This window comes from Phragmites australis, chromosome 23 (genome assembly GCF_958298935.1).
Source record: "Phragmites australis chromosome 23, lpPhrAust1.1, whole genome shotgun sequence".
Classification (NCBI taxonomy): domain Eukaryota; kingdom Viridiplantae; phylum Streptophyta; class Magnoliopsida; order Poales; family Poaceae; genus Phragmites; species Phragmites australis.
Genome location: NC_084943.1, coordinates 23,299,877 through 23,316,074, shown reverse-complemented (window position 1 = coordinate 23,316,074; position 16,198 = coordinate 23,299,877). Strand labels below are relative to the sequence as shown.

Sequence of the window (16,198 nt, the reverse complement as noted above, 5' to 3'; positions counted from 1 at the left end):
ATGTGAGATTAAATTTGCAGGAAAGGTTTTGTACTTGAATTAGCACCCGCCCATATCTAACAACATTGCCTCTCACAGTCTTGAACGAATTGAATTGAATCACTAGCAAAACCCAAATTCATTTATTTATAATACTCAAAACCTACCTAAAGCAACAAGGCTGCTGCAGGATTGGGAAGGCGAATCGGAGTGGGTGGGCCCATGCTGTCAGGCGCTCCCAGCGATGATCGACAGGACCGGACCGGACCGATAAAAAGGAACCGGTCGGTTTCGATCCGAGTCGACGAGTCGCCGTTCGCATCGGAATCCCGCGGCGGACAGGCCCTAACCCTAACCCGACGGCCATGGCCGGAGGCGGAGACCCGTCCCCCTCCGCCGCCAAGCACTCCCGCTCCCCCGACGACGCCTCCCCGAAGCGCCTCAAGCGTCACCACCACCACCACCACCGTCGGACTCATCGCCACCGTCACGCCGACTTCCCGGTAGCCGTGGCGCTGGAGGAAGACGAGGTTGAGGAGGGGGAAATACTCGACGATGCTGCAGCCGCCGCCGCCGCTGCTATGGATGTCGATGCAGATTCCGCCGCTCCGCAAGCTTCCCTTGCTCCGGTATCTCTCTCTCTCCCCCTTGCTTTTCTTGACTCCTTTCATTTGAATTCAACTAGAGAAGCTCGCTTCGTTGTTCCAGGGGCTCATCTATTTTCACTTCGTAACATCACTGCGCTTTATAGTCCTAGTCTTCTGGCTTGCTCATCTGTTCTGACTTTGTCTTTTCTATTGCTCTCGAGGGAACTGCATATACTGGTAAATACATCTGAATACTGACCAAGAACCGGAAGCAACTACGTTAGATGCAAAACAAAATAAATAAATAAATGCCTTTTTGCAGTCTTGTCTTGGTACAACCAATTCCGCCCCTTTCTTTTTTCCTGTGATGAGTTGAATTGCTCCTGAAAAATTAAGTAAGCTATGCATCTCCGTTGCTCAGGCGCTGCAGTCTAACTGGGAAACTAGATGTGCACATCGCGTTCAATTATTGGCACGCCGTTATTTTTACCTGGATTTTCTTCTGTTGTTTCTCCATGCCATCACTACAGTTGGGAAGCCTACTTACTGTCTGATGTATTCTAAATGCAGGAGCCCTTTGGTAATGGTGCTGATACAGACTCAAAAGCAGATGCAACCAAGCTGTATGCTTCTTCTCTGTCTACTCATTCATCCTCAAAAGATGAAAGGAAGTCAGTTCACAGTGCCCGTGAGTCTGAAAGTGGAGGTATCCCTTCAAGCGATGTTGAGGAGACCAAAGGATATGAGCAAAGTCAAAGGATTTCAAAATCTCCGCAGTCAAGAAGCGATAAGGGAAAGAGGCACAGGGATGACCATCACACTTCATCTTCTAAAGGTTCTTATTCCAAAGATCACTCTAGAATGTCTCCGTACTCAAGGCACCTCAGTGAAGTGCATGCCAGAGATCACTCAAGGTCCAGGGAGGAAGGTGCTGAAGCTAATGGTCCGCGTGTAAGTCTAAGGGATGATTCTGATCCTGACAGCAATGATCTGAATGGGAAGTCTGGTAGACATGCGAGTAGAAGCCGTAATAATGAAAGAGAAAGGAACAGCAGCCGCGGTGTTCGTGATGGACATGGTGACAGGCATGATAGCCGGGAAAGGTATAGGGATGATAGGAGGCACAACAGCAGCAGCAGCAGCATAGTAGATAGAGACAAAGTTGATTCATGTGAAGCTACTCGGAGGCACAGAGTAAGAAGCAGCAGTCATAGTAGATCTGACCGAAGGGAAAGCGCACGCGTACGTGATGAAAGCCGGGAGAGGGAAAGACGGAGTGGTAGTTCAAGGCTTAAAGATCATGATAGGAGGAGGGATTCAAGTAAGGATTGGCATAGAGAATCTGACAGGGTTGATAGTGCATGTGAAAGTGAGAGAGTGAGAGATGATAGGGGCAGGGAATGGCAAGGGGCTAAGGGAAGTGAAACTCGTAGAACCGGAGGACAGGACAAAGTTAGCAACAGTTATAGGCATAGGGATTCTACACGCTCAAAATACAGCATGTCTGATGGTTACAAAGAGAGGCCAAGATCCGGGGAGAAAGCTAGAGATGCTGGCCATAAAAGCCGGAGATCTGAAGAAATGAAGGAAAATTCTTTCAAGTAAGGCATATTTCACATGGTTAACTAATAACTAACAATTCTCCTTTCTGTCCAGTTGTTTTGGTTTTCTCACGGTTAATACTATTTTCATGATGTTAGGGAGGAAGATGAAGATGAGTACCAAGAGAAAATTGAACAGCAGTTAGCAATGCAGGAAGAAGATGACCCTGAAAAAATTAAGGAGGAAGCAAGGAGGAGGAAAGAAGCTATTATGGCGAAGTACAGGCAGCAACACTTGCAGAAGCAGCAGGTGGAATCTGTTCCAAGTAGCAATAATGAAGGTAACTTATTAACTAATGTTGAGTTCACCTAATAGATGACTAACACACTTTTTACTATGCTATGTCCTAATTAATTTAATTGCTACTGAGAGATGTACTGTTGCTTGTACAGAAGTAAGAGCAATGGATAGAGATGAAACGACACATCTGAAAGAAGATAATAATAGCAGCTCTATGGCCAATGATGAAGCTGAAAATAAGCAGGATTCTTCAGAGGTGTTTATTGGCGAAGCAGACTTCACTGTGGGAAAGTCTCCTGCTCACAATGATATTTTAGCTAGTGCAGGAGCATTGGGCGATGAGAGGATGATAGGTGTTTCAGGTCTCGGAGAGGGTACTCCCAAGGTAATTGTGTTATGCTATCCTGCTAGAAAGTTTATATGAAATCAGATCATCCAGAAAATTTATACTGCTCCTTTAAATTTCCAGAGTGAGAGATCAGCGGATATGTTTTGTGATGACATTTTCGGAGAATCACCTGCTGGAATTAAAAAATCGGTATGATTCCTATCCCTTCCGCTACTAGGTCATTATAGATGAATTATTCTTTTACTGCAAACTGTTTTCATGAACTATGTGCGCTTGTAAGAATTATTGATATGTTAGTCACAGATTTTCAGCATTTTAATTTGTTTTTTCCTTAGAAGTGTTCCGGAAAGGGGACACAGAATTTAAAAGAGAAGTGAATGTTGTTCTGATCAAAAGGTCACGGGAAGGAATAAAACTTGATTCACATGCTGATCCGTCTGAACATGTATTATTTGCATGTCAAACTATGCTGGTTAAATTTTGAAGATGGAACACTTCTCTTTGTTTTTTCCACCAATGTTAGATAGAATGCCCTTCTTTTGTTTACTCCGTCTCAAATCACTGTATTGAACAGGGTAAGGATGACGGTTTGCACATTGAGAGAAATGCTCTTCATGACAACTGGGATGATGCAGAGGGTTACTACAGTAAGTTCCTGCTATCTTATGCTCACCTTTTCTTGTCAGTTCCTTTGTTGTGTTTGCGATCAAACTTCGCTCCTGCGCTAACCATTCATTCATTTTGTCTTTTTTGCAACTCTATGCAGCTTACCGGTTTGGGGAATTGCTGGATGGCCGTTATGAAATCACAGCAGCGCATGGGAAGGGTGTATTCTCAACAGTTGTGCGGGCAAAAGATCTTAAAGCTGGTAAAGATGATCCTGAAGAAGTTGCTATTAAAATTATTCGCAACAACGATACAATGTAAGTTTAGCTCCCGAGATGTATTTTTTCGGCGGCATTTCTTGTATGTAAAATAAAATAGGATCATGTAAGTCAATATTTCGTTATCCAGGTACAAGGCTGGTAAGCAAGAGGTTTCAATATTGGAAAAACTTGCAAGTGCGGACCGCGAGGACAGACGCCACTGCGTGCGGTTTATTTCTAGTTTCATGTACCGGAACCATCTTTGCTTAGTTTTTGAATCTCTCAATATGAATCTTCGTGAGGTATTAAAGAAATTTGGTCGTAATATCGGGCTTAAACTGACTGCGGTGAGGGCATATTCAAAGCAGCTTTTCATCGCCCTGAAGCATCTGAAGAACTGCAAAGTTTTGCACTGTGATATAAAGCCAGATAATATGCTGGTATGCCATCTTCCTTAGCATCATATTATTTTATTGTATTGTATTATCTTCAGTTGTCTTTCTTTAGTGAGAATTGCTTCCATAAAGTATATTTACTGCTTTAGCCACTTGATACACAACTTCATCCTTCCATGTGGCACAAGCACACTCCTTCATAACTGTAATTTTTGATAAATGTCCTTTTTAACTTTGTTCATTGCTTGTATTTTAGGTGAACGAGGCTAAGAATGTACTGAAGCTATGTGATTTTGGCAATGCGATGCTTGCTGGAATGAACGAGGTTACGCCTTATCTTGTCAGCCGTTTCTATCGGGCACCTGAGATAAGTGAGTGTTCTTCAACTTGTACCTTATTTCGCTATGTTGTCTGTACACAGGTGTTCTATTCGAAATGTATTTAACCTAACAAATTGTTCTCTTGCAGTTCTTGGGTTGCCCTATGACCACCCATTGGACATGTGGTCAGTTGGCTGCTGTCTGTATGAACTTTACACGGGAAAAGTCTTATTTCCAGGTCCATCAAATAATGACATGCTTCGGCTTCATATGGAATTGAAGGGCCCCTTCCCTAAGAAGATGCTTCGAAAGGTTAGTCTTTCATGTTTGAATAATTTATTAACCTTAGAGAAATGTTCTTCCTTTTGTAGTTGTAAAACTGGAAGCTGCATACTTCTCATCTAACAAATTTTTTTGCATACTTCTGTTGAACTCTGAATGAACATATAAATACTGCTCTAAATGGTTGTTTCCATTACACAGGGTGCCTTTACGATGCAACACTTTGACCAAGACCTCAATTTTCATGCTACTGAGGAGGATCCTGTGACAAAAAAGGTGTGTCTTTGCAACCATACCCTCTTTGTTGTTTTCTGTTTGGATTGTTTGAATTCCTTATTTATTCTCCTTTTGTTTGCAGGCTGTGAGAAGGTTAATTTTGAACATCAAACCCAAGGATATTGGTTCTTTGATTTCAAACTTTCCTGGCGAGGATCCAAAAATGCTATCCAGTTTTAAAGATCTTCTCGATAAAATATTTGTCTTAGATCCAGAAAAGAGGATAACAGTATCACACGCACTTAGCCATCCTTTTATCACTGGCAAGTGAAAATAAGATGCCGATTCCTCTTGACATTGTAAGACAATTTGGGTTCCTGTTGTCTAATCATCGGCATTTCTGTCTTGTGTCCTGAGAGCTATGAGATCAGAGTACGTGGATGAAGCATGGAACTATGGAAGAGATGGCTATCTTGCAGACCTTGCTGCATACACTTATCATTTGGATATGTTCTGTTGCTTGTAAGACAACTAGCTGGTTGACATTCCATTTCCTGTATACATTCTTTCCTGCGGATTTACAAGATATACATGAAAGTTCGCCTCATTTCACTTAACAATTGTGCTTATGGATGGCTGACAAGCAAAGTTATATGTGTAACACTGTTGCTTTTAACTGGTGTGAGCAAATCTTTGCATGCGCTTGGCATGCTTACGAACCAGGCACACTTTCATTTGTGTGCCGGCATGTACTCTGCTGATGTTTAAGATTTCATGTCTGCTATGCTTGGGCCTCAGGCATTTATTTATCTGGAGGTGCAATGCACCAGATGCTCGTACTGCTTGACAAGTCGTTTATTTAATACTAAAACAGGACTTCTGTACTATTAATTTGTTTCTTGCATCGACTCATATGTTTTAAGATTCTAATTCATTCTTTCATTCAGGATTCTGCCAGGGGTTCTGCTGTGTGCACATTTTATATTCAAGGGCCAACATAAGAAGGTACCCTGGTTGATATCTGGGTAACTTAGTGTGTTTGAACCCATCAAAGTGATTTCTTTTTTCTCTTTTGTAAATTGATCATTGACAGGGTGATATCTATATTTTATTAATATTGGATGTTAGCATTCTCATGTCCTGGTCGCTTGGTCTTTTCATTAATATATACACGCATGAATCAATACTTAGTTTTTTGGGATGGCTATCGGAAAAGCAAATCCCCTTCTCCTCCCCACCCACCCACACACTAAAAGAAAAAAAGAAATAGCAGCTTATCCTGACAATCCACTTGTAGGATGAGTTGTGGGTGGACAAAATAAATGTATGTGAAGTGATCAATTACTAGAATATGTACCATAGTCTCTGCCTTTTCTTTTTCGCATCGAAGTAGTGTCTCTTTTAATTTGTTAGCTTTACCGAATTGGTTGTAACAAAGCTCTTCATTTTTCGTACCTAAGCTTATATGGAATATCAATTGAAAGTTGGTTTTGCTTTTATGTTATTGAGGTCGTGGGATGGAGATTGCTGCACCCTCTGCTTACTTGTCATGGTAAATCCCTTAACTCTCTGGATATGTCGTCCTTCCAGTTTGTTCTTGATAGTTTTCACCTAATGTTTCAGAATGTTTGATACAGAATGGCCGACTCATTTTTTTCAATTTTTGCGACCTTTTGCTGTTTTTTGATAGGTGTCCTTCTAATCTTTAAATTGATGCAGTAAGTTATTTGAATAACTTTTTGATATTCTATTGTGTGATTACCAGAAAATACCCCATACTAATAGGTTATGTAAATTCAAGTATATACTTTACACTACAAGCTCTCTTCTCTATCACGCAATGAAGTTTGTGAAACATAGGAGAATTTGAGTTGTATGCAACAAATATAGGAGCTGAAACTGACTTAGTGAGAGCTAGTTATATAACTGAGGGCTAAAGTATTCGTATCTAAGTTAACAAACACGAGCAGCAAAGAGATAGCTGTATTTGCTGCATGATGAGAAATGCCAGTGGCATTACCTAATTTTACTATCTGAAGTCTTAAATATCATAGTGAACTTACTATTTTAGTTTCGTTAAGTTGGATTCTTTAGAATGCTATTTGCCAGTTAGTCAGTTTGAGCCTAATGCCATTCATAAGTGGGCATTTGAAAGATAGAAGTGTTTAGGTAGAGACTTTCTTGCGTTGGATGAATGCAGTTTTTTAGGCCTATTTTGAGTTTGGTGCCTGTTTCAAATTTTTAGGGATGATAGTGTTAAGTGTTGAGTTTCTTTGTCTATCTGTACCACTTGTTTCTAGATTATTTTATTAATTGCAAGGATCTTTGCAAAGGACCCCCCTCCCTACCCACCAATAAAAACCATCCAGTCAGCCGTCACCTGTTTTGTCTGTTCACTTTGGCAGCACAGGGCTTTTCCGCCTAGTAATACAGTGTCACCATGACTCGTGTATCTGAAAAAATTTCGGCGTGTCAATGTGTATCCACGCGTTGACTCGCGTCCAACACGGTGTGACGCGGTTCGAACACCTCAGGCCGCGAAGCGACATTGGGGGGGGGGGGGGGGGGAGGCAGAGAGGATTCGGGTCAGTTGCAGTGGGCTAATGGGAGTAATTGAAGCCCTAGTGGGCTAAAATAGAAAGGGTTGGCTTGGATATGTTGGGCTGGACCAACCCAATCCCTTCTTTTCTCTTTTTCTTTTCTACTTTTGTGTAGTCTGTTTACACATCCTTTATACCTACAAAGCTACAACCGGATGTTTTGATGTGTGTTAACCACAAATTAATGTATTATTTTAGAAATACTGATATTATTTACTAATAAAAATATAAATAATATATTTTTAATATAATATTAATATAAATTAGACGAGTCCTCGAATCCTATTTTTTAGAGTTTGCCGAATCAGACACCCGCACCCAGGCCTAGCCAAGTGGGCTTGATGGGCCGGCTCGGCACATGCACATGTAGGCATGGCCCGTCAGACTTGGTTACAAAACCGTCTAAAGCACAGACGGCTCGGTGACTGCGGGTAGCGACAAGGTTGGGCGAGGCGGCGGGACAGGGCGACGACTGGGCAGGGTGGGGCGGTGTAGCCGGGTTGGGCCGTGACGGCACAACGTGCTATGGCCCTACCCAGGCACGGCAAGGTGTGTCAAGTCGTGCCTAGGCTGTGCCTACAGTAGCGGGTCTCGTGCTGGCCCAGTAGGCATGACCCAGTTGGCTAGCTTTATCCGCACCCTAGTCGGACTCCGACACCCGCACATGTGTCTCGTTAACAATGAGTAATATTGGGCTAAGTTCTCCCTGATATTTTATTCAGTGCGAAGGAGCCAAGCCCCATGCAATTGGTGGTTGCTTTTATAATCAATTTGCAATTAGTGGGATCTATCAGTGTTCCTTTCAAGGGCAGTGGCATAACTTTTGGGGTTATGCACATCATATTCATGGGTTGGGTGTGTCGGTGTACGAAAACAAATTATGCAGGGCAGAGTGTTAACTCATTTTGTGTGCTCAGTGCTGCAGCTTGGGTCATTCTGCGGTGCTCCGGGTCTAGAACTGCTAGGTAGTTAGCCCAGATTTCCCTAATTAACCGAGTGTTGTAAGGTTTGGCCTTGTTTACCCTTAAAATGAGGCTTCTTCTTACATGAAATGGCAAAAAAAGTGTGTGCTCCTGCCAAGGGGTTTGGAGATGGTGGTTGGTGTGTGTGCCGGGTGTGGTGGGTGCTTGCTTTTATGCATTTTCCCTTGTTTGTGTCGTTTCAGACTTCCAGTGATGGTATATTCTGGCAAATTCCAAATATAACATGCTAATTACTGTCAGTACCTTTGGAGACCTACGATAGGTTATTGCATACTCAGGAAAGATTTGAGAATAGTTAGATGTTATCAAGATACATAGGTTAACGATTACCATGTTATGGGCTAATTGATATGTCAGTGATTCAGATTACCTTCTTTACTATTTGTATATAGTATCATCCCAGCTGGAATTTTCTTTTCTTTTTGTATTTTTTTGAATTGCTGTATGAAAATGGAGGGAAACAATACATTGGCTATCGACCGGAATGAGAGACATCTTTTGTTTTTACCATCTGCTTTGTTGTTAAAGACTCATGCTTGTTAAGCAGAGTTCAATAAGGAAGACATTAGTAATAGCCTTGCTCACATATTGCGGAAGGAAACAACCTGTCTGCCTGTTTTCATTTCTTGTATGACTCATTTGTTTTGATATGATTGTGGCTATTTGTCTTAGTGGTTTTATTGTGACTTGTGAGGTTTTATGGTGGTTTGTCTCCAGTAGCAGTAGGAAAAATATTGGAATGACATTATGTTTTGCTATTTTTTTTGTCAGAGTTAAAATTGGTTATTTTATTAGCGAGTGCTTTTTGCATGTCTTCAATAGTTCAGGACCTGTTTGGTTTCTGACCTAAGTTGCCAAGGTATGCCAAACAATTTTGCTCAACTCGTCTAACATAGTGAACAAAAACGGCGCTACAACTTAGGCATGCCTAACACAATCTTTCCACAATTCTAGTATCTATGACGTATGGGACCCAATTATAAAAATGTTTGGCCTGACTAAATTGTGGATATGAACAATACACCTGCTTAACATGGCTATGAAAACTATGGCGAAGATCGGCATCCAACCAAACATGTGCTTAGATCCATATTTAACTATTGTTTTTGCAACATCATGTCTAGGGGTGGACGAAAAGCTCAAAACTCCCGAGCCGGCTCGGCTCAGCTCGACTCATTTTGTAACGAGTCGAGCCAACATTTTAGCTCGTTTTGTTAACAAGCTGGCCCAAGCTAGCTCATGAGCTGGCTCAGAGCCTAGTGAGCCAGACCCAGTTAGTCGGTCCACTTGAGGCCTAAACACTACTCCATGTGACCACGCCCTAGCTCGACACATCGACAATGCCCTTTTCCCTAGTCGCTGTCCCCTCCAGCCCTCGACGACGCGCCACCTAGAGTCCTTGACGTTGGCACGTTGTGCTGCCTAGAGCCCTTGACGTCGCACCACCTAGCTCCTGACACCCGATGTGGTCGCGTGGGGTCTGATTGTGCTATCTGTCACATTGTCAGGTTCCATGATCCGATTGTGCCATCTGTCACGTTATTGTGGGCAATTGCACATTCGTTTCTTGATCGCTGTGCTAAATTTGTGTCTATCCAATTGGTGTTGGTGCAATTGCCACTCCAAAATAGATTAGGCAGTTGATGAAGGTGGATGGGCTCACAAATGGTGTTGGTGCAGTACACGATGTTACAGTCCTGCTCGCCCCAAGGGCCCCTGCAGCTCACTGTGTCAAGCAGGGCTGTGTCAGGGACAGTAGCGGCTATGTCTGGCTCGCGAGCTGGATCAAGCTGAGCCGGGCCTATCTTTTAGCTCGGTTCCAAAACGAGCCGAGCCGAGCCGGCTCGTTGGCATAACGAGTTGGACTGAGCCGAGTCGAGCCAGCTCGTTATCTACCCCCAATCATGTCACAAAATTGTAGGCAAGTGCAATTTTCCAAGTCATTTGCCAGCTGCTTTATTTTTATCAGCCAGTCAATCTGCAAAAAGGAACTTAGTTTTAATTAGTTACCGTCTCTTACTGGTACTGAGGAAAAGAAAGAAACACAAATTTTCTTGCCTCTATCAACAGTTTGCACAATCAAGCTATCACTTTTTTGGGTTGGATCTTTGACATCAACTCGTAGAATTTGCAGATTACTCTACCCTCAAAATTAGGTTTATGTGACGCAAGAAAACCTTTGTGTGTATAATCATGCAAGAGGTAACTATTTAATGCTAGTACACTGGTGAAGGTTTTATGAATCTCTTAATATCAACCACTTGGTTGGGGACACAAGGACATCCTCTTCGCCCTTGGGCCTTGGGTATTCCTCCAAATTTTAAAACTCGATCAACCTAGGAGGAACTATGGCATTGCAAATAAGAAGAGATAAGCATCCAAATTCATGTGGAAGAGGACTAGAACCTGGGTGGTGCAGGGTGTACACCCACACCTCCCTAGCTCAGTTCCTTGTTCCTCCAAATGTTATCTTTTTATGTTTCTTGATTGATCCAATAATAGAAAACCACTAGCTGACTCATCGAGAAACATGAATACAATTATGCAGCGCAATTAAACAAAACAATCAAGTATTCACTAAACATGAACACATGTTTTCTTTCTCAATTGAGTCAGTTGACCCCTGCTGGAACATATACTTCATTGTTAAGTGCACAGTATCTATTTTCAGTCCATGTGATAATTTTTTCATTTATAAGTTCATTTCTTTGGGGTAGGCTATTTGGGCAGTCGTGGCATGCAAGGTTTAATCCCTATGGTGCCAATAGAACTGATAATATTTTCTTTATGTTTGTGCTATAAAGTATAAATCCCAAAGAGAACTGTAGAACCATAACTGTTTCCCTCAACATATGTGATATGCTTATTTGTTCTGCTTCTGTTGTTAAATTCTCTCGTTTGATGCTTGATGGTTGAGTTTTAGATTAATAACTGATAATGGTACATGTTTTCAATCTGTGACCATATAAGGTCTATTTGGCGGAAGTGGTAGTTCTAGGTAGAAAATGCACCATCAGATCATGTTCCTTTCTATGTACTAGAATTAAGATTATATCCTCATTAACTTTGCTTGTATTGCTTGTGCTATCGTATTCCATGTATGTTTGGTGTTATGAGCAGGAAAACTTGCTATCTTTATTCTCCGTGCAACTTTTGGTGATAAAATCAATTCCTAAATATATGGGATTGTCAACGTTGCGACATCAGTCCTTTTTTCGTCTTTGGTGCATGCAATGTTGGAAAACTGACTTATAATTTATCCCCTAGACGGCCAGCATTGTATGACCAACTGCCAACTGTGTCTTCTGCTTCGTTAAAGGCTCTATTATTTTGTTGATGAATCCATATTTGTATCACTATATGCCTAGGCAGCATTAACATCAAGAAGTTTGCAGACATGTTGGCGTACCTGATGCTATGTGAATTGTTACAGTTTTGCGACGAATGCCAAGAATCAGCCAACAATGCAGCGCTAACTGCACATCCATTGACTAAAGCTTGTTGATCATGTGGCATAATCTGCAGCGTATGTAGTGTAGTGCAAATTAAGTCAATTGGTACAATGAGATACCTCAACGGCAGCTTATTGGGGCCGGGTACTTTAGTTGTGTGGAAGCCAGCCTCAACAGCAGCGCATTGAGGCCTGGCAGTGTTATTATTGTAGCGCAGTCGGTTCCTGCATTAGATTACCAATGAGTTGTAGTTGCACGATATAAAATAAGGTCAATAGGTTGTCTGCTTAGGCTGTCAAAATGGTTGTTGTCCACCGTTGAGTCGGACGCATGCCAATTTGCAAGTGTAAATTGTAGGTACTAACAGGGTATAGGCTAGAAAAAATCTAAGCAGCACAGAAAAGAGCTCATAACTGTTAAGTATAAACTGGCGGAACCAACAAAGATATGTCCCAAAATAGAACCGAAATTCGTTGCAGCTTGTATTTGCAGTACTTTTTGTGGTCCTAAACGACAAGTAGATCGGGCTAAAGGTATATTAAGGTTGAGGTTGCAGATGGAGAGGAACACCATGTAACAAGTCGTCGGTCACCGCCTTGCCTGTGCCTCCCTTGCGTGGTTGCGTTCCCGTTGCTGCCCGGCTGTCACTGTTTTCTCCCAATGAAACATGTGATTGATCAGAATGTTAAAATTCGTCGACACAACAAAATTTGTGGAAAAAAAAATGATGACATGTGCTATATATCTATATATATATATACACACACAACTTAGCTTGTTGATCACCATCCGTCCGTGCATCGCTTTCAGATGTTACTCTATGTACAAACTAGCTACTTGGTCACAGGTGAATTAGCCTTTCTACTACAACTAATTCTCTCTCTATAGTGTGTATATAGTATGTATATAGTGTGTGTATATATATTTTGCAGGTACATGTTTGCATAATGTGCACAGGCTGAGCGCGCCCTCTGAGTTGCCAAGCTCTGACGTGTCGACCAGCCCCACGTATCCAGCAACAATTATAACTAGTTGCAACTTTGTGCAAAGATAAATTACAAGTATAGAGTGATTAAATGTTGTAATTATAGGTATAGAGTATGGTCCTACCCACCGACCCCACGTGTCCATTGGATTATCGAGTGTGTGCCCACCTTATAAGCAGTGATTGCAAACAGTTACAACTACGTGTACAAAGTAGTTATAACATGTAGTATAGTGTGATTGAAATTATAGATATAGAGGAGTTGTAACTGTATTGTTTAGCATGTTACAAATAGATTGTCTACTATACTGTAACTGTAATATTGATGTTGTAATTAGAGTGTTTACCATATTGTAACTAGTACACACTCAAAAATATATGTCGTAACTAGAGCGCCTACCATATTGTAACTAGAATCCATCATATTGTAATTAGAGTGTTTATCACGTTGTAACTAGAGTGTTCACTATATTGTAATTAGAGTGTCTACCATGTTATAACTGCATGAGAAGGAGGCTGGCTTGGTTGGGGCGCATGCAGGGAAGGAAGCATGGCTTGGTCGTTGACCTGTGTGCAGCTGAGGTCTGTTATGCGTGTATGCACAGAATAGACTTGCTGTATGTATATATATACACATATATATAGATAGATAGACATAGGAAAAGGAAAAAAGAGAAGATATGGTGAAGATTCGATAAAAAATGAAGGAGAAATGGATATATCATCTAAAGTATCAGGAAAATAACCTTTTAAAAATAAAACTATCCATATAACTATATCATAGGTTAATATACGTATATGGGTTCTAAGATATGAGAGTTTGAAAACCCTTGTTGGTAATGCCATTTACTGGGTGGTGAAGGAATGCAACATCCTTCAATTTGATTTGGAAAGGCAGACCCTACCCTTCATCGAGCAACCATAGGGCGGTGACTGGCTTTGTGTACCCTAACCCCCATAATGCTTGCTCTCTGTGTTTCTCGCTGTGGCGGTGGTCGTTGTTGCTAGCGTCAATAACCAACGCGTGCTCACGCTATTCACGTATGATGCAAAGACAAGAGTGATCACCCTTCGTTTACTCATCAGGTTCTCGTGTTTGGGTCAATTTTGTCATGACATTGCTTCTCCCATCTCCTTTAGGGTTTATAAGTTCTCTAAAACTCTTGTTGGTAATGCCATTTACTATTAGAGTATATTTGGTAGTTAGGATTTGTAATCCCGTACTGTCATATGTATCGGAGAGATATTTTGCCTCTAAGTCTTTTTACTTTATTTATACCGTCCAAGAGGCTCAATGCAATATACATATTCCCACCAATTCTATTCCTCTTACATGGTATCATGAGTTTGGGTACTAATCCTAAGCCACAAACCCTAGCTGTCGTCCACTTCTGCTCCACGCGCGCCCCCGGGAGATCGATCTCCATGATCTCCACCGGGGGCAGCGCCGCCCGTACCTAGGGTTCGCGTCGCCGACCATGTTGATTGGCCACCCTAGAGAGTCATTTCCTGACCCATTGATCGTGGTTTTCCTCTCTTGCTGATGGTTGATCAGCGTCTTTTCTTGTTTTTCCCGATCCTCGATCGATTTGTGTCGCCTGCCACCTATTGACCTCGCGCACCTCAACTCCGACCTTGGCTACATCCACATTGGTCTTCGTCGACTCCACGTCAGTCATTCACGCGCACGTGATTTGGCTTCGCACCGTCACCCGTCATTTGTCCGAGTTCCTAGACTCCCTGCCACGATGTGCGCCTGTGCATGCACTGGTTCCTGCTCCAATCAGTCTCCGTCACGCGCCTCCATCTCCACACATCACTATGCCAGAACAACAGATTAGTGACAGGTGATAACCGTCATTAGTGATGGTTACCGCACCCGTCACTCTTATTGCGTCACTAATGATAAAACATTAGTGACGAGTTGGGACCCGCCACACTAATGACAATCACCAGTGACGGGTCATAATTGAGACCCGTCACTAAAATGCGTCTCCTATGACCTGAGCAGGTCTATTGCTCGTCACTGTAACCGTCATTAGTGACGGGTGTATGTACCACCTATCACTAATTATCGATCTCCAGTGACAGGTAGCTTTCCAAACCATATCTGGGACTCGGTCATTAGTGTCGGGTGGTACATACACCCGTCATTGGTTACTGAGCCATTAGGGACGGGTAGATTTTCAACCTGTCTCTTTGTCATTAGTGATTGGTGCTAACAACAACCCGTCACTAGTGACTGAGACATTAGTGACGGGTGTATTTACCACTCGTCACTAATTATCTAGAACCAGTGACAGGTAGCTACAAAATGATAGGCAAAAGCAGACGACTTCACTATAAACTATTTTACAAAGTGGACTAATACTAGGTGAGAGAGGGAGTGCTATGGACGCTCTCGCTCTTCTCTGGAGGATGCTGCTCGATGGTTGGTGGTTGGTGTCTCATCTTCTGCTGCATGAAGCCTCCTTTTATAACCCTTTCCTTCATTATCTAGAGTATAAAATGTTCGGTAAAATGCGAAGGAGAAATGGAGAGACCATATAGAGTATAAGTAAGATGACCTTCAGAGACAGAAGACTATTGAGAGGAACGATGACATCCTAAGAGGAGGGTGAATTAGGACATTTAGAAACCTAAAAAAATTAGCTCCAAAAACTTCACAAGATAAACCTATATTAATTTCTATCCAAATGTGCTCTAGATTTATCTAGTGTGTCTACTCTACTACTCAAGAGGATTGTAACTTACTCTAGAAAGTTAAATTGCAAGTATGTAAATGCAAAAATGTAAATAAGGTAGAGAGACAAACTCGTTATAAGGGATTTTTATCCCGTGTTATCGATGACATGAAGTCTACCCCTAGTCCATGTGGGATGTCAGGACCTCGAACACGGGTTCCCCTGTGCCTCCTGTATCAGTCCCTGGATCAAGTAGCTGATACGCACAGAATTCGACAGAATGATATCAAATACATACTTCGAATACAAATAAGTAAAATAAATACCTGAAAAGCGAAAAGATGGTCCGGTGGACAAGAATCCACAACAGACCAGCTAGGTAGAAGAGCCTACAGCGCAGCGGAGCGAAACGACGATGCAACCCAATGCCACAGGCAACTCGGGTGCGGACGCGACCTTAGACTTCTTCTCTTCGACTTCATCTGGGTTGAGGTTGATCTCCAACTCAACAATCTGAAAACAACAAGACTGAGTACGGAAGGTACTCAACAAGTCCTATACTACTTCAAGAGGGTTGATAGATGCATACTGAATATTTCAAGGATTAAGGCTTTACGGTTTAGTTTTAAGCGTAAAGCAGGTTTTATGCAAGTATCCC

The 16,198-nt window shown here is 42.1% G+C and overlaps 1 protein-coding gene across 5 annotated transcripts; it reads left to right on the top strand.

Moving 5' to 3' along the window:
• The first annotated feature begins 269 nt into the window (after window positions 1-269).
• On the top strand, window positions 270-8,929 carry LOC133906364 (uncharacterized). 5 transcript variants are annotated; one of them, XR_009907764.1, is made up of 15 exons: window positions 270-608; window positions 1,137-2,167; window positions 2,267-2,448; window positions 2,561-2,793; window positions 2,878-2,946; window positions 3,332-3,404; window positions 3,524-3,680; window positions 3,772-4,063; window positions 4,275-4,389; window positions 4,487-4,650; window positions 4,822-4,896; window positions 4,979-5,358; window positions 5,784-5,841; window positions 6,346-6,388; window positions 6,527-8,929. XR_009907764.1 is itself a non-coding variant. In XM_062348242.1 (12 exons), exons 1-12 carry the CDS (start codon window positions 345-347, stop codon window positions 5,165-5,167), a joined length of 2,844 nt encoding a protein of 947 aa, XP_062204226.1. In that variant the 5' UTR covers window positions 270-344; the 3' UTR covers window positions 5,168-5,645. The 5 variants fall into 5 exon arrangements, 1 of the variants encoding a protein (XP_062204226.1); XR_009907766.1 differs by having other exon boundaries at window positions 2,564-2,793; window positions 6,346-8,929; XR_009907763.1 differs by having other exon boundaries at window positions 6,346-8,929.
• Window positions 8,930-16,198: the final 7,269 nt, after the last annotated feature.